This window comes from Rhinatrema bivittatum, chromosome 14, assembly GCF_901001135.1.
Source record: "Rhinatrema bivittatum chromosome 14, aRhiBiv1.1, whole genome shotgun sequence".
In the NCBI taxonomy this organism is placed as follows: Eukaryota; Metazoa; Chordata; class Amphibia; order Gymnophiona; family Rhinatrematidae; genus Rhinatrema; species Rhinatrema bivittatum.
The window spans coordinates 14189550-14211884 of record NC_042628.1 but is presented as its reverse complement, the minus strand read 5'-3'; the positions used below and the strand labels follow the sequence as shown (position 1 = coordinate 14211884).

Genomic DNA, 22335 nt, shown 5'->3' with positions numbered 1-22335 from the left:
CCAGACGGGGCCGAGCTAATAGGCCGTGTGTTAAGGGAGTAGCAGGCTGATGCAATTCTGTGCGCTGGTTCTAAAATCGAGCGTCCATTTTCCTAACCGGCTGACGGCCACCTCTCCCGGGCACCTGCTGCCGAGGAGGCGCTAGGGACGCGCAATTTCCCCTAGCGCCTCTTTTTTTTTTTACCGCAGCACCTGATTTCAATATTAAAACAGGGCGCCGGGGAGAGTTGGATCGGCGCACGTTAAGGGAGCGGGCGCTCGGTCACCAGCACCTGTTTTTCGTGCTCAAATTCAGCGCACAGTTTCTCAACTCGCGTGCTAAAAAAACAAAAAAATGTAATTCCTCATGCAGTAAGCAAATTGTATGCTAATGTACGAGCAGTTAAAAAGGTACACAAACACTAAAATGTGCACATTTTAATTTGTGCAGGAAGAGTGGTGATTTATGTGCACAAAGAAGCACAAAATCGCTGTTCTGCGTGCACAGAGGTACTTTAGGCGGGTGTTGGTGCGCACAAACTGATGATGCAGGAGAGGGTAAGGACGTAGACAGGAGGCAGGACCCACGCCCCGGGGCTGCTGTCTCCCCCTCTCCTACCTACACCCTGCAGGCGGCCTCCTCCGGGAAAGGATTCTGGCACTCCACCACCATTTACTTTTCTCTGTTTGCTTTCTTAGAGATTTCAGCTGTGGCAGCAGGGCTGATGTTGGTCTGGATTGTTGGTCACTCGTTCATCAGGTGGGGGTGGAAAAGTAAGGTATCAGTCAGGTCTTATAGGCAACACCTTGGCATGATGGCAAAAGGCATGCACATCACCCGGACGGGCAAGCAGGGGATGAAATGGGAGCGGCCGAGTTCCCATCATGAAGCAGTGGACCAGCACCTTGGTATAACTGGACTGCATCGTTCATGGTGGTAACGATTTGGGCCCCCTCTCATGCATATAACATATCAGGAGGATCTGGAGCGATTTACCTAGCAGGAAGAGACTATGCTCTAACATTATCCCCCAGACCTCACTGGTGCATCAATACAGTTAGGAATAGGGGACTAGGAAAATGTGAAGCAGTGGGTTGGTCTTTAGGTAAAGCATTATGGTGAGAAGACGAAGCATGAGGAGATAGCAGCCACTGGTTCTGGGTTGGTCTTTAGGTAAAGCATTATGGTGAGGAGAGGACGACTGGTTCTGGGTTGGTCTTTAGGTAAAGCATTATGGTGAAGAGAAGACGAAGCATGAGGAGATAGCAGCCACTGGTTCTGGGTTGGTCTTTAGGTAAAGTATTATGGTGAGGAGAAGACGAAGCATGAGGAGATAGCAGCCACTGGTTCTGGGTTGGTCTTTAGGTAAAGCATTATGGTGAGGAGAGGACGACTGGTTCTGGGTTGGTCTTTAGGTAAAGCATTATGGTGAAGAGAAGACGAAGCATGAGGAGATAGCAGCATGAGACACAGTGAACGTAAGGAGGAAGGCAGGGTTCCAAGCCCAACCAAGCTCTCATTAGAAAAGCTTGGCCACAGAAAGGCCATTCCAGTCAAGAGAGATGACCTGCAGAAGGGTCTTCAGCCTGTTTTAGAGAGAGTCTTCCCCCCAAGGCCTGATGCTACTGCCTTGGCCTCCACATAATGACATCACTACCTCAGGTCCCTGCATGATGATGTCACTGCCTCAGACCCTGTGTAATGATGTCACTGCCTCAGACCCCTGCATGATGATGTCACTGCCTGAGCCCCCTTGAGAGTCGATGCCTCTGATCCCAGGTGACGATGCTACTGCCTCAGTCTGCAGCAATATTTTCTAGTTTATTGTACAACTCTTAGAGGTCTTAGGAAATTGTGTGTTCCGTCAAATTACCTAAATAAATAATAAACTGTGTCATGAGTGTTGACTACCTATGATGGAGGACAATATGGAGAGAGAAAGGATTTCTGCAGCCTGCCAAAGATAAAATCTCCAGACCCTGAGGAAGCTGAACTCCCACGGTCAGATCTCACAGTGTTAGCGTCAGAGAGCTCCGGCTAACTACACACACACACACACACACACACTTCCCCTGAGTAGTGTCCTGTATCCCTCGCTCAGAGGTTGCAGACTCTCACCACACTGTAAATTATTTCCAGGCCGGTGCAGCACTCTAGGCATTAAGAACCTGGGTGCTGGATTTCAGCTCACAATTTTAACGCCCAGATTAACTTTTTTTTTTTTAAATCCTGATGCAGTAAGCTAATGATACGCAAAAGCACCTCGAGTATAAAACGTGTTTGGCACAGGTCGATCAGCGCCATTAGTTGCCACCACCACTTACCCGGATAAGTTAAGGTGGCAGCAAAATGGGATTTTTTATTTATTTATTTTCCAGCACGGCAGCGCTGGAAACTTAACTCAGTCTCTGACCCAGAGTTAACCCTTTCAACCCTAGGTTCCTATGGCGATAAATCAGTCAACCCTAATTTCCTCGGGAAAACCAATAATTTCTGTCAATGTGCTATTTTTAATATTAGTATTGGTTATTCAGTGTGTGATTATACCAATTACACGGGAGATAACGGGTGTGGATATTGATATTAGGCCGTCCCTGAATTCAGGGACAATGGGCTCAAAGGGTTAAGTTTTCAGCGCTAAGAAAAAGTGCGTTTGGCCAATGTGGCTCTCTGCATCGGGAATAATACTACTTAATGCAAATATTAGAAGAGATTTCCTTGCCAGAGCGCTATGCAGCACTCCCGGTTTTACCCGCACCCTTTTCTGCTGGTAAAACTCCTTTCGGCATCAGCCTGTGACTCATGAACAACCTTAAAAAAAAACAAAAAAAAAAAAAACTACAGCAATGCTGGAAGCCAAAACAGAAGCAGTAACCACAGCTCCTGTCTGCACAGTCATTCCCCACACTACTTAAGCATCATCCCAGACTTTTACACCTACTGAAACAGACGGTTGGAAGATATTTATTCTATCAATATCTCCACGCACATCATGTGCTACACAAGCGGTTTGGGGACTATACAGATAAGGCATCGTGTCCCTTTGCCCCTCTCTAAACAGCATGCTCAGTAGGAAACTAATCTCGGCAAGCAATATATAGCTTCCAGCGAAGAGCAGTTCCTCAAACACGGCCGAGATAAGACCGACACGGGCAAAGGATATTACACGTGGAGAGAGAGACGAGGTCGTTCTGCAAAGGCGGCAACATGATTCAATACATGGCAACAATAATATCAAACATTACAAGATAACCTAGCAAAGGGTACCTTCCTCCTGCTCACAGGTGGTACAGGACGACTCTGCAGCTCGCACGGTAAACGTCCCAGACGTGGGAACTTGCACGGAATACATACGCAAATGATGCGGGACCATCACTTAATTAACAAATCTCGGGACAAAATGATGTACATGGGGATCTTCCCCTTCAGTTTTTAATTTTTAGGAATTTCAATGTTATAACAAAAAACAAAATATCAGTGGAAAAATGACTTTGTTCAAACACACAGGGAAAAATCATTTTTCCACCGATCTCATTTTTGTTGTAACACTGAAATTCTCAGAAAAAGAAAATAAAAACTGAAAATTAAGGTCCCTACATGTACGCCACTGGCGGAAGGAGACACGACGACGCATCATTTCCACAAGACACGAGTGCGGGCGCGGGTTTTTTTTTGGATGCTGCTCTGATTTGGGCAACGATGCTGGACATCCTTCATGCCTCCCGTCTGAGGCTCGGGGCACGTGTGAGTGGACGTCTGCAGGGACACGTGAGACGGTAACACAGTGTGGGCAGAGGGAGCCTTTCTGACCCTACTCGGGCGCTCATGGAGAAAGATTTCTGAGTCGCACACCTCCTGGTCACCGAGCTAAAGTTAGTGGGAAATACACACACCAATGCCTGCCGTGACGTAAAAGCTGCGTTCTAACTGCGCTTCCATTTTACGCCCATTGGGAAGGGCGGCGGGATGGCTTCATAGGCCACATAGTGGCACAGCATGCAGATACTTTTACCACATCCACATTTGTAGTAATTTTTGTAAGCAGAAAATCAGGCCCTAAAAGCACTCATGGGCTTTGCACCCGCCGTATGTGCAGGGGGAGAGGAAGTGGGGTAAAATGGCACGCAGTCTTCTGAAAGTGGCCCGTAAGCGTGCCGGCTTCCCTCCCCAACCAAACACGCCCCTAGGAAACCTCTTTTTCTAATTCGGCTACAATGGGTGCCCTATGGAAGCCAGCATTGCACTTTTAGCTGGAAAAAGGGAGCAATTTTCAGCCAGGGCAATTTCCTCATGTAAAAGGCTTTAAAAAAAAAAAATCGCACCTCCCCCACCCCTTTGAAGGCAATTTTCAAACCTGTGCGGGGCAAGTGATAAGATCGCAGATACCTTCACCCCTGGATTTTGCACCAGTTTTGAAAGAGAAAGTGCACGCAAACTTCCTCTGACGGTGACTTTAAATCAGGCGCACATGTGCATGCGCTTGCCAGCTCGTGTCCAGAGAACATACGTGCGTAGATGCACGCGTGCTATAAAATAGCCTGGAGGTGCATCCACATGCGCGCAAATCCTGTATCTACCGCGTGAGTGGGGGATTTTATAAGGAACTTGCACCAACGCCATTCGCCATTTTCCCAGTTCATTCCCAGTTGGCCCAGTTTAGGGATGGGACTTGCAACCCTCAGTTTAATAGCCTCCCTCTGCCCCGTTAGCTCCAACCCTTAAAACCCCGCCTGACCAGCCTAGAATTTTTTATTTTATCACTTACACGTCCATCCACGGCAAAACTAAAGTTCCACAGCAGGGGAGCCGGCGCGCGCCTGTGTGGGTATTTACACGCCAATCTCTTGGCCCTCTCCCCATGTGCCTACGCCCCCGCCCCTTTCTCAAAACCTCGGGCTTGTGCGCGAAGCGGGAGAGACGCGGGTGTTCGGGCAGCTTTTTAAAATCCTCTCGGCGTGCGCCGAGGCAACTTGTGCGCGCATCTGCCGCTCCTGGCGTGTGAGAACCGCCCACGGACCCTCGATGTTCTTCTGCGCATACACGCGTAGCAGTTTTGAAAATCCCAAACTGTGCACGTTGGTGCCTCCTTGACCTAACCCCATGCCGGGAACGCCTTCGTGAAAATGCGGGTAAAATTGCACGCATTGTGGAATCGGCGTACAGGGTGGGCCATTTTTGTAAGAGTCCTTTTAGATGGTAAATGGCCTTTGAAATTTGCCTTCTGCATGTATTTTTGCTTGGGGATTTTCAAAGTAAAAATGTGAATAAAAGACATTTTTTTTTTTTTGACAAACACCTTCTGTACCTCGATAACTTTTGAAGTCCTTGCTCACTCTCTCTCTTTCTCCACTGCTTAAGACTGCATTTTGGCGATGTGATGGATGGAAATATAACTTTGATAACTAATCATTTCCCTGCTGGTAGCGCCCTACACCCGCAGAGGGATCTAGCAAAGAGCTGGCGCTAGCTGAAGTCTTTGCACCTAGGTTGGGTTTTTTCTGGGGGGGGGGGGGGGGGGTGAGGGGGTCCTCCCTTACCGAGATTTCAGGAAATTAATTCCTAGCAAAACACAGATGCACCATTTCAGAACTCTTCAAGGATCCTCTGTGAAAGGATTGGTGCGTGTCGCCGATTCCAATTACAGCTGTTTTACACACTGCAACATATTCCAAGACACAAGGGTTTGCCAGGAAGAAATGTATCCCTTTAAGCATCCAACTCAAAAGAGGCTGGGGCTTGCTGATATATTGCAAGGATTTATTACTCACTCTCCCACCAGAGTACAGGACTATAGAGTGGTTCACATCCATGAGGCAAGGTACATGTAATGTAATAAATAATACAAGATGTGGCGAGAGGGCCCCGATGGAAGATGCAAGGACACAGCATGCAGGATGTCAATGCTGACAGCGGTAGAGCCTAGGAAAGAGCGTGGAGGTGGAAAGAGCGTGGAGGTGAAGGGCGTCACAAATCATTGGTGGTCTGCTTACTGAGGGAGACCACGGCACTGTCGTTGGCTAAGAAGGGTGGGCTGACATGAATCTGAATCTATTCAATTATCCAAGATAATTAGTATCATAAAAGGAAAGCAGAAAGTGACCCAATTGGTCCAGCCAGTATGCCCAGCAGGTTTATATTATTTTTATTATTTTAGGGTGGTAACTGCCACTCTCTACAGCAGCGGTTCTCAACCTGTGGGTCGCGACCCCGGCGGGGGTCGAACGACCAAAACACCGGGGTCGCCTAAAGCCATCGGAAAATACATATTTCTGATGGCTTTAGCCGCTGAGAAGTCGCGCCACCGTCTGCAGCAGCGCTATTCAGCTGGAACGCACGCCGTTATGGATGCGCGTTCCAAACTGAATGCCTGCGCGCATGCGCAGACGTGCTTGCATCATCCTTCCGGGGCCTAAGGGGCGGGGGAAGCGGGGGGAACGCTCCACAGTCCATAGCAGCGCATTACATGTGTCCGGCGCTTGCTGACGTCATCAGTGGGCGGACGCAGCAAGCGCCGGAGGACAGAAGCCTAGGAGGCGGAGAGGCAAGAGGCGGAGAGCCAAGAGAGCCTGCGAGACAGCCTACTGGTGTAAAAAAGGTTAATAATGTAAAAACAGTACACACACCATACACACAATACTGTGTAAGTGTAAGGTGCTTTGTGTGTAATCATTACACAGTACACAAAGCAGCTTACACAAAGCACCATACATTTAAAAATGTGAACTACATCGGTCTTATACTATAAGAGACCACTATAAGATGTAGTTCACACTGTTCCCCGATGTATAATTATGTTTGATTTGTAGCAATGAGAATACATAATGCATATCAGGTATTTACATTCCGAATCATAACTGTAGCAAAATTACAGTTTTGAAGTAGCCACCAAAATTATTTTTTGGTTTGGGGTCACCGCAACATGAGGAACTGTATTGCGGGGTCACGGCATTAGAAAGGTTGAGAACCACTGCTCTACAGGGTCCCCTCATGCCTTCAGTTAAGGGTAGAAACTGCCGCTCCCTGCAGGTTCCCTCCATCCCTTCTGTTAAGGGTAGAAACTGCCGCTCCCTGCAGGTTCCCTCCATCCCTTCAGTTAAGGGTAGAAACTGCCGCTCCCTGCAGATTCTTTCCATTCCTTCTGTTAAGGGTAGAAACTGCCGCTCCCTGCAGGTTCCCTCCATCCCTTCAGTTAAGGGTAGAAACTGCCGCTCCCTGCAGGTTCTTTCCATTCCTTCTGTTAAGGGTAGAAACTGCCGCTCCCTGCAGGTTCCCTCCATCCCTTCAGTTAAGGGTAGAAACTGCCGCTCCCTGCAGGTTCCCTCCATCCCTTCAGTTAAGGGTAGAAACTGCCGCTCCCTGCAGGTTCCCTCCATCCCTTCAGTTAAGGGTAGAAACTGCCGCTCCCTGCAGGTTCCCTCCATCCCTTCAGTTAAGGGTAGAAACTGCCGCTCCCTGCAGGTTCCCTCCATCCCTTCAGTTAAGGGTAGAAACTGCCGCTCCCTGCAGGTTCCCTCCATCCCTTCAGTTAAGGGTAGAAACTGCCGCTCCCTGCAGGTTCCCACCATTCCTTCAGTTAAGGGTAGAAACTGCCGCTCCCTGCAGGTTCCCTCCATCCCTTCAGTTAAGGGTAGGAACTGCCGCTCCCTGCAGGTTCCCTCCATCCCTTCTGTTAAGGGTAGGAACTGCCGCTCCCTGCAGGTTCCCTCCATCCCTTCTGTTAAGGGTAGGAACTGCCGCTCCCTGCAGGTTCCCTCCATCCCTTCTGTTAAGGGTAGGAACTGCCGCTCCCTGCAGGTTCCCTCCATCCCTTCAGTTAAGGGTAGAAACTGCCGCTCCCTGCAGGTTCCCTCCATCCCTTCAGTTAAGGGTAGAAACTGCCGCTCCCTGCAGGTTCCCACCATTCCTTCAGTTAAGGGTAGAAACTGCCGCTCCCTGCAGGTTCCCTCCATCCCTTCTGTTGGTAGGAACTGCCGCTCCCTGCAGGTACCCCTCATGCCTTCTGTTAAGGGTAGAAACTGCCGCTCCCTGCAGGTACCCCTCATGCCTTCTGTTAAGGGTAGGAACTGCCGCTCCCTGCAGGTTCCCTCCATCCCTTCTGTTGGTAGAAACTGCCGCTCCCTGCAGGTACCCCTCATGCCTTCTGTTAAGGGTAGGAACTGCCGCTCCCTGCAGGTTCCCTCCATCCCTTCTGTTGGTAGAAACTGCCGCTCCCTGCAGGTACCCCTCATGCCTTCTGTTAAGGGTAGAAACTGCCGCTCCCTGCAGGTTCTCCTCATGCCTTCTGTTAAGGGTAGGAACTGCCGCTCCCTGCAGGTTCCCCCTCATGCCTTCAGTTAAGGGTAGGAACTGCCGCTCCCTGCAGGTTCCCTCCATCCCTTCTGTTGGTAGGAACTGCCGCTCCCTGCAGGTTCCCTCCATCCCTTCTGTTAAGGGTAGAAACTGCCGCTCCCTGCAGGTACCCCTCATGCCTTCTGTTAAGGGTAGAAACTGCCGCTCCCTGCAGGTTCTCCTCATGCCTTCTGTTAAGGGTAGAAACTGCCGCTCCCTGCAGGTTCCCCTCATGCCTTCAGTTAAGGGTAGGAACTGCCGCTCCCTGCAGGTTCCCTCCATCCCTTCTGTTGGTAGGAACTGCCGCTCCCTGCAGGTTCCCCCTCATGCCTTCTGTTAAGGGTAGAAACTGCCGCTCCCTGCAGGTTCCCTCCATCCCTTCTGTTAAGGGTAGGAACTGCCGCTCCCTGCAGGTTCCCTCCATCCCTTCTGTTAAGGGTAGGAACTGCCGCTCCCTGCAGGTTCCCTCCATCCCTTCTGTTAAGGGTAGTAACTGCCGCTCCCTGCAGGTTCCCTCCATCCCTTCTGTTAAGGGTAGAAACTGCCGCTCCCTGCAGGTTCCCCTCATGCCTTCTGTTAAGGGTAGGAACTGCCGCTCCCTGCAGGTTCCCCCTTTTTGTATTTTCATCCTTTAGCCACTAGGGATCCTTCATGAAATGTACACTTAAGTCGGCTCACCCTTCCTAGGCAGTAACAGTATTATGGTCTCCCCAAATAAGCAAAACACTGGAAGCACAGCAAGTCTGGAAAACAGATGCTAAATGGTGAGGTTTCAGCTTTGTAAACAAAAAGTTGTAGTTTTATCTTTGCCTGTGCCTCAGCAGCAAAGTAAATAAGGTGCGAGGAAGCTGGTTTTCAAGCTATCCCGCCTGAATATTCATCACGTATGCTGCACACCTAAGCTTTAGGCCCCTAACTACTTTGCATACCTGGGGTATCCTACAGACCCGACATGACTGAAGCTCTGGAGGAACAGGGTGACCTGCTCCCTTGTTCTTCTTCTCGTAATCCTATACTCAAAACACAGTCCATTGGCTAGAAATCACCAAGACAAATGTAAATTTCCAAGTCAGTTATTGTAAATGCACAACAGGTAAGTATTGTTCAGGAGAAAGGGCGCTTTCTAAGAAAAGATGCTGAGATGAGGCTGGAAGAGGTGACGGTAGCGTGGCACTAGAGGGTAGGGGAATTCTAGAAAGTGTGGGACAAGCAGGGAGGAACCCCTAGAAGGGGAGAAAAGTGAAGCTAACACCGGAGATGAAACCAATTCTGCTGTAGTGCAGGGCAGGTAAAAAAAGGGCTTTGCAGTTTTCATGTGATGGGCACTGCTGACGCTGCTCTGTTTATCCTATGATAAATGCAATCTACCACATCTGGACAATACCCCAGATGCTCTATTTCTATATATGAAGCTCCTCCTACAGGCTTTTAGACACTCTGTTAAAAGAAAATGTTTCTCCAGTGTAAGATCTACTTTTCTGTGCTACTGATTTCAGAAGGACCTTTATCTGTGGCATCAGAAGTGCTCATGCAGTTTTTGCCTGTGGAGATATATTTGTGTGCTATAGATAATTAGACAGCCACAGAGATATAATCCATTTTTTACATCTGGTGCACTCACACCTAGATGAACACTTTTCTTCTATTAAAAAAAAAGGGGGATTAATTTCTTGTGAGATCTCATGGAGGTGCCCTGACTTATTCTGAGCCTGAAGCCTGGGGGCTGCACAGGAAACTCCAGGGACAGATCTTAGATTCCTGGCGTGCACTGCAGTCACAGGCTCCTTCTGCATCTGTAATGAGACCCACTCAACAGACTTCCTTACGATTAATGTAATAATCGGTGCATCCCGGCCTGCATTCCCCGTGCCAGGATGCTCAGGCAGGTGCAACCCCTGGCTGCAGGGTGGATCCCCCCCCACCCCCACCCCGGGGCGACGGTCTGCAGTTTCACTTTCCCAGGTTTGCTAAGAGTTGCAGGCAGCAATGAACCCGCCCGTGTGTGGCTATTGCGACACCGAGCAGAAGTGAGAAGCAAGCCTGGCACATGGAGAGCATTCAAAGGAGCAGAAGGCAAGCGCAAAGTGTAAAGTCCAGCGCGTGCTTAAAAGGCCCCTTTTGGCAGCGTTAATCCGGGCGTAGGAAAGCCCGGGCAACGCTGCCAGGCAACAAAGCGGCAGCAGCCCAGCCAGAGAGAAGCGGAAAGTTTCCCCCCCTCGCTCTGCAATGCAGCTGCTCCCGCCCCGATCCCCGGCCGGCAGCACCCACCCGGCGTTTCCAAGCCACCTCTCCCCCCCCTCGCACGCCTGAAGGGCGCGCGTTAAGCAGCGCTTCCTCTTTCTATGGAGCTATTGTTGTGCAAGGACACAGCGCGAGCTCCTGCTCTTCGTGTGGAAACTGATGAAATTGCTTCCTAGAGAAAAAAACCCCACAAAGTCAAAAGAAAAAAGAAACTTGAATGCTAAGAGCTTTCCAATGAACGCCCAGGGCAGGCTCAGCGACCCGGTGCAAACCTTCCCACCCCGCTCTTACCGGGTGCCCGGCAGTCCGCGCACAGGCTGTTGCCGGGTCTCTGGAGCAGCTCCAGCAAAGCCCTTTTGTTCCGTTCCTCGGCCATGGCCCGGCGAAGGGGGGGCTGCGCAGGGCGGGGAGCCGGGCTCATTTGGTCCTCATGCTGGCTGGGGAGGGAGGCTCCGGCCGTCCGGGAGCGGCGGCGGCTCTGCCCAGGCTCCTCCTCGTCCCTGCCGGGGCGATCGGCGCAGCGCTGGTTCCGCATTCCTGCCCAGGAGCGTGGCCGACGGGAGCCTGCTGCCCCCCAGCGGCCGTTCCGAGCAGCGCAGCGCCGCCCTCCCCCCCCCCCCCGTGTACCATGCGCCTAGGGGAGAAGCCCACGTGCGGGCTCCCCCGCTGGAGTCTGCCCCCACAGTCATTTGGGCAAGTGTTAACACATTCAGATCCCCAGGGGGGGGGGGCCAAGGAGGCAAATACAAACCAAACCCCCCTCCCCGGAGAATATCATAAGGTCTCCCCTCCCCCAGTATTAGAAAACGTGCAGAGAATGAGGGCTCCCCCCCTGACGAAAAGATAAACAACTTGGAGAAGAGGGCACAGGATAGAGGAGTGGAATAAGTTAAGAGGCAATGAAACAATAGTAAGACGAGGTGAGATTCCAGGTGTAGAAAGATATTTGTTCAGTTAATGAACAAGCAGAGCAGGGAAAGTGTTGCCATAGAAGGTTTAGACAGGTTTCTAGGCCATAAACAATCATTAGTCGGCTATTCTTGAGTATCTCCAGCGTGACCACTGTTGGAGACAGGATGCTGGGTTCAGCTGAGCATTGGTCTGTTTCAGTACATCTCTTAGGCTCTTCATCGTGCAACGATCGGAGCTTGATTTTGAAGCTTTTTTTTTCATTCCAGGGCAGGTCAGAATCAGGTCCTAAGGGGTTTCTTACTTTTCCATACACAGTGACTCATCCCATTACTATCCTCATAAAAACACGAGAATCGCCATATTGGGTCAGATCAAGGATGCCGTAAGCCCAGTATCCTGCTTCCAGCAGTGGCCACGGACCAATTCAGGTCATAAGTACCTGGCAGGATCCCAAACAGGGGTTGCTTGCAGGAACAAAAGCAGCCTGGGGAATTTTTTCAGAATCCAGGCCTGGGTCTGATTCCCTTGTGGCCTTCCCTGCAGCACCTGCTCCAACAGTTTTCCCAAAGCACAGCAAGATGTCTCTTGAGAGGTACATCATGTGACCTGAAACGTGACAGAATTCAGCCAAAAACTCTCCAACATAAAATTTCACATTCTTTGCTTAGTAGAACACATCCTAGAGCGGGGTAAGCAAACTGAGCTGCAGTCCCCTTCCATCCATGCAGGTTTAGGTACATGATTCCTAATAAACCTATATAGGTTTGTAGATACTGCCCCCCTAGTGCACAGTGCCATTTGTGGTCCCTAGGCTGAAGGAAGGGAAGTCCCACCCACTAACACCTTCTGCCCCAGGCACCAAGAAGGTGAGGACCGGAGTCTGTCCGAAAGTGGGGAGGGCTCCCACCAGGCTGGTCTCAGACCCAGGAATGGGCCACTACACTGGATTCCTGGGTTGGTTTTAAAGGCTCTTGCCAACTAATCAACTCTGGAACCAGTTGCCAAATAATGAGAAAAGCACACTGCCAGCCAGTGGCAGATTGAGGAAACTTTACTGGCACAGACCCACCGACACAGATAGACAGACAGACTCTTTCGTTCTCAGGGTGGGTCTTTGTATCTGACAGTGAGAGAGAGAAAAAGACACCGCTACACACTCTGACACAAAGAGAGAGAGAGTGAATGTGTGGGTCTGAGTGTATATAACCCACTGACCCAAACGCAGCACAGCTCAACCTGCAATCTTGCTTTCTCACAACGTTAGTACAGTCAAGGCTGGTGCAAGAGGATGAGGTGCCAGAGATCCTTGCACCCCCCCCTCCTGCAGCTCAGAGTGACCTGCCATTGCCCCCCCCCCCCCCCACCAAAATTTTAATATAAAAAATGTTATAAATGCATAAGGACAGAGTACTGTATTCTAAGATAAAAACTATCACAGCAATATGTGTGATTATATGTATGTGCACTGCTATGGTGCCAATCAGAAAACCCTAAAAAAAATAGAAACTTGGAACCCATATTACATAAGGCCTATTGTAAGACTTGGGTGTGGGTTTGGGCATCAGGAAGCCTTAGGTAAACTGACTTATCATAATATAATAAGCCTCCTATGCCAAAACGCCAGCTTTTAAACAACAAGCCTACCTTTGAAAAGCCAGCACCGCAAACATTACATCAGGCCCTAAAACACCAAAGCACTTCCTGTTAGGAAAACTGAAAAAAAACAAAAACAAAAAAAAAAAAACCAGGCTGCTGTAGAACCCTAGCAGAATATCTCACCTCAGTCACACATGCAGAGCACAGACAGATCCTCACCACATATGGACTAAAGAGACCATAAAGTAACAATGGAAATATGCAGGCAAACACTGAACAGGAAACTGCAACAAATCCGATCCCGTATGTGGTACAACAATGGACAAACAGAATCACCAACATTCCTCATAAAACATCAAACAAAAACATAAGATTTCTAATCATAAGTGAAACCACGTTAAGAAAAAAAAGAAATTTCAAAACAGCTGACAAATAGAACATCCAATAATTAAAAAAACTCATATCAAAATTTAATTTTCCAAACATCAATAAAATACTTTAAACAGCAGACACTTCAAATAACATCCAATAATTTAAACTAATAAGGACTAAACATAAACCCTGTTCTCCATACCTGAGAACTTTTGATTACAGTCATGCTGAGTGTCATGGATTTCTCCTCTCACTTTTATACACACACACACACACACACGTACATTCATTCTCACTCACACATGCTCTCTCGTGCTTGCACACAGGCTCACTGACTCATTCCCACTCTCACTCTTCTCCCTCAATAAGTTAAAAATGTTTTTATTTACATGCGGATTCAGGCAGGACCCCAAAAGAATGGGGACTGGGTGGGCTCCCTGTGGCCGCTCCCAGAGGGGGTATCATTTGATGCAGGAAGGCGCAAGCTGGAAGGCCCCAAGGCTGGTTGTGTTTTGTTTTTAATTATTTTTTTTGCCACAGCCCAAAAACATGAGGGAGGCTGCCGCTGAGAGGCGTTCAGCCCAATAGTGAGGCAGCACCAGGCAGTTTGTGTGCCGCTTCCTGCCGGCAGAGGCAGGGCGAGGGTGAGAAGAGGCGTGTGTGACGGGGAGTACTGCTGTGGTGATGGTGGGTGAGGGGAGGAACAGGAGAAGGTCCCTACAGCTGCTGCCACATGAGAGGTTCAGAGGCTGGAAGGAGAGCCTCCCGCTACAACAGAAAAGCTGCTGCGGGGCCTGGTGTTGGTCGCAGGGGCTCTGCGGGCATCTGGCTGCTGTGACCAACACTGACCACATGATTGGCCTGACCAGCCCATGGGGGGTATATGCTCAAAGCCCCAATAGGCCAATCCACCTCTGATCCCAAACGGGAGCTAGAGTCCGCGCTGCTAAGGTGCAGGGATAAGCAGTGGCTTGTAAGTTTTAAAACAAGAATAAAAAAAAGCAAAAAAAAGGTAGGGAGGGGGGGAGGGAACAGGGGAAGGCAGCGCGGCCTCGGCGCTTGTGCAACGTAGAAAATCGGGCACACGTGTGCAGGCACCTGTACGCCCGCACACCTCTTAAAATCTACCCCTTAAAGTGGGTCTTTTTCCACTTCGTGTTAGCGATGTAGATCAGTCCTGATCTACATGAGTGGTTCTCAGATCGGCAGGGGTCATGTGATTTTTGGCTTGACCTAATTTTAATAATTTGTAGTGCAATTAAAAAAAAAAAGTATCACAGAGAATGAAAAAAAAGAGAGAGGGGCGGGACCATTCAACCTATAAAGACTGAGATGAGAAGCACTCACCTGCAGGAGTCCCAGCATCTCTCTTCAGCAGGTAATGCCAGTCCTGCTAAGCTGAGCCCCGCTCGCTGTACACACCCTGGGGCTGCTGTACGTGCCATGTGTTAAGGCTGTGCACACGGTTTCTTAAACACACACGCTAAAGAAATTTAACCTCCGCTGCAGCAAGCAAATGATATGCCAACGCATCAGGAATTTAAAAGGTGTGCAAACCCAAATTTAAATGTGTGCTCAGCATTTTACATTGGCTGAGCGCACATTTTAACTAAGAAGGGGGAGGGGGAAGGAGCGTATGTGCACACAGGAAATTGTAACGTGCACAAAACCTGATTTGTGTGGATAAATACTGAGGTGGGAGGGCAGCATGGAGCACAGCAGGGTGCAGAGGAAGCTGGGAAGAAATTGCCAAACTGCAGCTTCTTGGTTGCCATCCCTGCCAGCTCTGCTTCAGAGGCTCAGGGAGGTGTCACCCCCTACCCCATCGCCTGCCCTGGACACATGGCTGCCAGCTGGCAGAGTCCGTGAGCCTCCTGGGAGATGGGAAGTTAAAGAGGGAAATACAAGGACAGAGAAGAGAGAAACAAAAGGGACTCAAATCCTTAGTGCAGGTCCAGTACCAGAACCCCAGCTTCTGCCCATTGGCTAATGGTAGCCCTCCTCAGACTAGGAGTTACATTCCCAGCACTAGGAAGATGTGAGCTACTCCAGGGCACCTCTCTACCCTGGGGGGGGGGGGGGGGCAACAGAGCTACACCTTCATTAGCACAGGATTGCCATGTGACGGCTCGAAGCAATACGCAGTTTTACCTGCATGAAACTCCTCACGGCACTGGGAATAAAGAAGGCACAGAAAAAATGTCTGCACCACTGAGCGCATCTTATAACATGGGGCTCTTTACAAGCTGGGAGAAGATCGCATTCAGACTCAAACCAACACATTCATTTTTCACAGAAGGTTGGCAAAAAGTCAAGCGGAAGAGAGGATTGCCAAGGAGATAAAAAATGGTGACAAAACATTTTTCAGATACATCAGCGAAAAGAGAAAAGTCCATAGTGGTATAGTGAAATTGAAAGGTGGAAATGATCAATGTGTGGAGAGAGACGAAGAAATGGCAGAAATATTAAATGAATACTTCAGCTCTGTATTCACTAAAGAAGACCCTGGAGAAGGACCATTTCTACACAAGAAGCTGGAGGGTAGTGGAATAGATGAAAATCATTTTACAGTAGAAAATGTATGGGAAGAGCTAAAGAATCTGAAAGTGGACAAAGCCATGGGGCCTGATGGGATTCATCCAAGGATTCTGAGGGAGCTCAGAGATGTGCTGGCGGGTCCGCTGTGTGACCTGTTCAATAGATCCCTAGAAACGGGAGTGGTGCCGAGTGATTGGAGAAGAGCGGTGGTGGTCCCGCTTCACAAGAGTGGGAACAGAGAAGAGGCTGGTAACTACAGACCGGTTAGCCTCACTTCGGTGGTGGGAAAAGTAATGGAGTCACTGTTGAAAGAGAGAATAGTGAAATATCTACAGTCCGGAGAATTGATGGACCAGAGGCAGCATGGATTCACCAGGGGAAGATCCTGTCAGACAAATCTGATTGACTTTTTCGACTGGGTAACCAAGGAATTGGATCAAGGAAGAGCGCTAGATGTCATCTACTTGGATTTCAGCAAAGCTTTTGATACGGTTCCGCACAGGAGACTGGTGAATAAAACAAAAAGCTTGGGAGTGAGTGCCGAAGTGGTGACCTGGATTGCAAACTGGTTGACGGACAGAAGACAATGCGTGATGGTAAATGGAACTTTCTCTGAAGAGAGAGCGGTTTTAAGTGGTGTACCGCAAGGATCGGTGTTGGGACCGGTCCTGTTCAATATCTTTGTGAGCGACATTGCGGACGGGATAGAAGGTAAGGTTTGTCTTTTTGCGGACGACACTAAGATCTGCAACAGAGTGGACACGCCGGAAGGAGTGGAGAGAATGAGACGGGATTTAAGGAAGCTGGAAGAGTGGTCGAAGATATGGCAGCTGAAATTCAATGCCAAGAAGTGCAAAGTCATGCATTTGGGGAGTGGAAATCCGAATGAACTGTATTCGATGGGGGGGGAAAGGCTGATGTGCACGGAGCAGGAGAGAGACCTTGGGGTGATAGTGTCTAATGATATGAAGTCGGCGAAACAATGCGACAAGGCGATTGCAAAAGCCAGAAGAATGCTGGGATGCATAGAGAGAGGAATATCGAGTAAGAAAAGGGAAGTGATAATCCCCTTGTACAGGTCCTTGGTGAGGCCTCACCTGGAGTACTGTGTTCAGTTCTGGAGACCGTATCTACAAAGAGACAAGGACAAGTTGGAGGCGGTACAGAGAAGGGCGACCAGGAAGGTGGAGGGTCTTCATCGGTTGACATACGAGGAGAGATTGAAGAATCTAAATATGTACACCCTGGAGGAAAGGAGGAGCAGGGGTGATATGATTCAAACTTTCAGATACATGAAAAACTTTAACGATCCAAAGACAATGACAAACCTTTTCCAACAGAAAAAAATCAGCAGAACCAGAGGTCACGAGCTGAGGCTCCAAGGAGGAAGACTAAGAACCAATGTCAGGAAGAATTTCTTCACGGAGAGAGTGGTGGATGCCTGGAATGCCCTTCCGGAGGAAGTGGTGAAGTCCAAAACTGTGAAGCACTTCAAAGGGGCATGGGATAAATATTGTGGATCCATCAGGTCCAGAGGACGCATATAAAGAGCAGGTAGTAAAATACTGCACGGAGCGGCAGTAGCCACAGAGGCATTCACGGAGCGGGATGCCAGTGGCCAGTGGTAGGTGTCCACCTTCATGGAGCGGAAGGATGTAGGGCTGTCATCTCCCAATTAAATAAAAAACAAAAACAAAAAACAAAACAGGGATGGGATCCATCAGGTCTAGAGGACACATATAAAGAGCAGGTAGTAAAATACTGCACGGAGCGGCAGTAGCCACAGAGGCATTCACGGAGCGGGATGCCAGTGGCCAGTGGTAGGTGTCCATATAAAGAGCAGGTAGTAAAATACTGCACAGAGCGGCAGTAGCCACAGAGGCATTCACGGAGCGGGATGCCAGTGGCCAGTGGTAGGTGTCCACCTTCACGGAGCGGAAGGATGGAGGGCTGTCATCTCCCAATTAAATAAATAATAAAAAAACCCAGGGATGGGATCCATCAGTTCTAGAGGACGCATATAAAGAGCAGGTAGTAAAACACTGCATGGAGCGGCAGTAGCCACAGAGGCATTAACGGAGCGGGATGCCAGTGGCCGGTGGTAGGTGTCCACCTTCACAGAGTAGAAGGATGAAGGGCATCCATCTCCCAATTAAAAAAAGAAAAGAAAAAAAAGAAAAAAAAACAGGGATGGGTTCATGGGCTTATAGGTATTACCAATTATTAGGCTTTTCAATATTTGATGATAGTTAATGTGACTTTCAAGGCATTCTTCACTTTCGGTGCATGTCCGGCATGACTCCTTGCTTCAATGACAGGGGAAAAGAAAAACTGATACTTCACACATTTCCAGCATTGCCCTCTGCTTCATGGCAGAGAGCTATGCTGCCGCTTACCCAACTAATCAAACTTAATATTTCACTTGGAAGCAGCTCCAGCACTGCTCTCTACATTAATGGTGGGGGTGAAAAGGGAATTAGAACATAAGATTACTAAGAGCCAAGAGAAACAGTTAAGTATGAGAACAAATGTGTGAAGCTTGCTGGGCAGACTGGATGGACCGGTTGGTCTTCTTCTGCCGTCATTTCTATGTTTCTATGTCATTTCATTTCATTTCTATGTGAGAAGATTTGAATCCTGGGTAAAGCAGTGGCCCACCTCGTTCTCATCACTAGTTTCCCCCCTTACTAACGTCGGAAAGGGCTCGTGTTTGCTCCCTTGGCTGGCTGGACATACTGCGCCACTCACAGCCTTTAGGCGGGAGGGAGAGAGAGAGAATCCCAGACAGACAATGGTAACACCTATGCATTAGGCAGTGCCCATGGAAGGTTATAAGAGAAAGGAAGAGGAGGCAGCCTGGGGCAGTTATGAATGAAGGCTTCTGATGCTGTAGCACAGTAGAGGCAGGTCCTAAGGCTGGAAGAGAAAACAGACTCTTCCATAGCAGAGCTTGGCCACTTGCACCCCAAATAATGTCAGTGATAAGCTGAAGTCCAATATCCCACCGTGTAAACACTACTGGAAGGGAAACAGACAGCGAGCAGATGTGATTTTAGGGAAACAATTATATAGGCAAAAGCAAAACGCTCTGCCTTTGTAGACAAGACAGGCATAAGTAAGCCATTCTGGTCTCACACCAGTGCTTCTACTGGACCATTAACACTGCAGCTACATCTTGCCAGTTCATCCATCAGTATATAATAACTATTACCAAAGCCTTACTGTTACTGCATTACCACGGAGAAGCCTGGCAGTTCCTCGTGCAGACTCGCAAGTATAACTATTTCCTACTTAGCTAATACATGGGGGGGTGGGGGGGGGGGGGGGGGGGGGGGGGGGGGGGGAGGGAGAACACATTGCACAAGAAGTTGTTTGCAAGCTGGTGGGAATATTTACATCCAGCCAAGGGGAGCACCTCTCTCAGAATTAGTCTTGCTCCAGTCTCTTCTCCCACTGTCTCGCACCCCACTGAGTGAGTGAAGCACAATGGGTGCGCTTAGGTTCTAATGTCAACAAGAAAGGCATACGGAACTAAGAATGGCTGCCCACACACGTCAATCACAACCATTTAAAAATAAAAAATTCTCCCGCATAACAGAAAAAGGAAGCACATATGAACTTAAATCTCCCTCAAATTATTTTATTTCTCAAAAGGGTTATTGGCAGAGCACAGCTTTATATCAGCACTTTTATTTGAAAATCCTTTTGCATAGCAAGAGGGGCCCACAAGCATTCTCTACAGCAGGGTGGCAAACTCCAGTCCTCAAAAGCCACAAATAGGCCTAGTTTTCAGGCCATCCATAATGAATATGAATAGAGGCAGCATGAGCAAATCTATTTCATGCATATTCACGGTGGATAACTTGGAAGGCAGACTTGCCTGTGGCTCTTCAGAACCAGAGTTGGCTACCCCTGCTCTACAGGATAAACTTGGTCACACAGAGCTGAAAGGCTAGAGATATTACAAGACATCCAAAATCCCACCCTTGGGGACAGAAAGCAGACAGGCAGGCTTCCAGCACCTTTCCTCACCCTTGTGGCAGAAGGCACGCAAGAAGGCTTCTGGTACCTCTTCCCATACTCTGAGTAATGGTGCTGGCTGGAGTAAAGCATGCAGTTTTGCTATTTGAAGTCAGTCCTGTCCATTGGCATATAAGTTGAGCCACCAAACTTATTCCATTTTAAATTCCAAATTCGATTTGGCTTTGGTGTCAATTAAAAGTGGTATTTACATTTTCTTCTGAAAGGACATACAAGTCATATTGTTCAAGAAACTCTGAGTTCTACCATAGCATCCAAGACAGAAAATCTCCACATGATGTACAATATGTACTAGAGCTCTGATTTACTGATAAAGTGCTCAGAATAGCTTCCTTTTTATGACTTATTGGGCTCTGCTTCTTTTGACTCATCCACGAGATCTTTAAAGCCCAGTTTTTCCAGAGGCTCTTTGGCCATAAGTTGTCTATGTAAAAAAATAAAATAAAATATTTTTTTAAAAAAACAGCACGATGACAAAGTCATAAGCCACAAATTTTAAATTCAGTGTTTAATATCTGTAAATAAAATGGTTTACAATATAAGGTAGTGACCACCTTTCCCTAAAAGACTGTTACCTAAAGGAGCAGCTACCAGCTGAGTACTGAAAAAAAATTTCATTTCAAACATGTAAATATGTTCATGTTTTTAAATGTGAAAACATAAGAGGCTATTAAAAAAAAAAACAGAACAAAACAATAACACATGCCTCTACCTTATGTTTTAAAGGTTTTATGCATAATTAGCTGTAAGGGAAAACCTTCCCAAGGAGGTTAATTAAAACCTCGATTGCATCCAAGATCAAACTAGAAAAGATATACATTTTTAAGCCTTTTTTTCAACCTAAACTTCTGGGGGTGCTGCTGAATGCAGTTATCCAAAGCAGAAGCATGGTCCGTATTATCACCATCGGTCACGCCGCACGGTTATGCCAGCTGTGTCTTACCTTTCCATTCTGCACTCCAAGTAGGATTTGGATTCGGGTCTGCACAAAGTACTTTCAAAGTGGTTTTCTCTGAGGCACTTCATGAACCTCTCTTTGAAGTCTTTACATTCACCTGCAGTACAAAACAATCCATGCTCAAATCTTCAGGTCAGGAAAAAAAAAAAAAAGACATAAGCACAGATTTCCCTGGTTTACACCCGGGAGTGCTTTACTGGTTGAAGCCTTAAAACAGAAGCCCTATGAGACAAGTTTCGATTGCCGTTTTGCCAAGCACAGTGTCAGTCCACTGGCAGAGGCAGGCAGGCAGTACTCAGCGAGTTTATTGACGAAGCACACAACATCCGCCCTGGCTCTTAACAGTCAGGATCATCCCCTTCCCCCTCACTTAAAGAAAGCCACCAGTTAACCCCACGGATTTCAACAGCATCGTCCATCAAACCTAACAAAACCGTTCTATTAATTATTAGACAATGGAGAGGGACAAATCGTTCCCTTCTTTGGAACGAATGGGTTTGAGCGATCACGAGCTCCAGGCGCAATTAAACCGAGCAAGCGTGGCAGTGGATCAGGTGGGCCACACACAGTGACGCAGGGCGAGGTCCCAGGACCGCGACACCGTGGCGCACTCACCGAAGTGGTCCAGCGGGAAGGAGCCCTTGTCCGGCGGCTGGGGCTTGAAGCTTTTGGCCCCGAAGTTCATGGCCGTGGACATGGCACCGACTTTAAAGGGGGAACGACGAGAAAGCTGCGCCGGCTACGGCCTCCCACGCCTCCCAGGACTCAGGAGACACTTCCGGATTCCGGCTGTCAACCGGGCCCCGATTGGCTACCCCAAGCACCGTTTCATTGGTGGTTTAAAGCCTTCCTTCTGATTGGCCTGCTTTTGTCTTCTGACTGCTTTTTGTCCGTACTCTCCCCTCTCCTCTGATTGGTTGCTGCCACGTTCCCCTTGCACGTGGCCAGCTTTCCTGCCCCTTTGATGTACTGTTTTTGTAATTTGGAATAACGGTGCAGGTTGTGATGTATTTTGCTGCCCCCTAAAATAATACAAAATGAAAATAGATGTTTGCATACGAGCTGACAAAGCGTACAATAAACAGCCTTACTTAAGTAATGCCGTTGCAATTTTGGGGGATTGTTTCTTAACTATTGACCGAAGGCAATTGTATGTTTTGTTTTTATTTCTCTAAGACAGAGGTTCCCCCACCTGTCCTGGGGGACCAGCAGCCAGTTAGGTTTTCAGGATATCCACAATAAATATGCCTGAGATAAATTAGCAATGCCAAGGAAGGCTATGGACTAGAAGTAGGCATCTCTGTTGCATGATGGCCAGAAGGTCCTCCCTGCAAGGGTCCTGAGTTCTGCCTATGCAGCATTTCCAGCT

General features: G+C 48.5%; 2 protein-coding genes across 2 annotated transcripts in view; both read right to left on the bottom strand.

Annotated features, from left to right (window-relative positions):
* ADAP1 (ArfGAP with dual PH domains 1) overlaps positions 1-11102 on the bottom strand; it is a 97624-nt gene extending 86522 nt beyond the window's left edge. The window contains exon 1 of the mRNA XM_029576634.1: positions 10841-11102. Coding sequence (XP_029432494.1) covers positions 10841-11084 — 244 coding nt within the window. The 5' untranslated portion in view covers positions 11085-11102. The remainder of the gene's footprint in view (positions 1-10840) is intronic.
* Positions 11103-19581: 8479 nt separating this feature from the next.
* Positions 19582-21784, bottom strand: LOC115076233 (cytochrome c oxidase assembly protein COX19). The gene is made up of 3 exons (XM_029577454.1): positions 21582-21784; positions 20952-21063; positions 19582-20432 (listed from the first exon to the last, which is right to left on the bottom strand). Exons 1-3 carry the CDS (start codon positions 21661-21663, stop codon positions 20345-20347), a joined length of 282 nt encoding a protein of 93 aa, XP_029433314.1. The 5' UTR covers positions 21664-21784; the 3' UTR covers positions 19582-20344.
* Between the last annotated feature and the right edge of the window lie 551 nt (positions 21785-22335).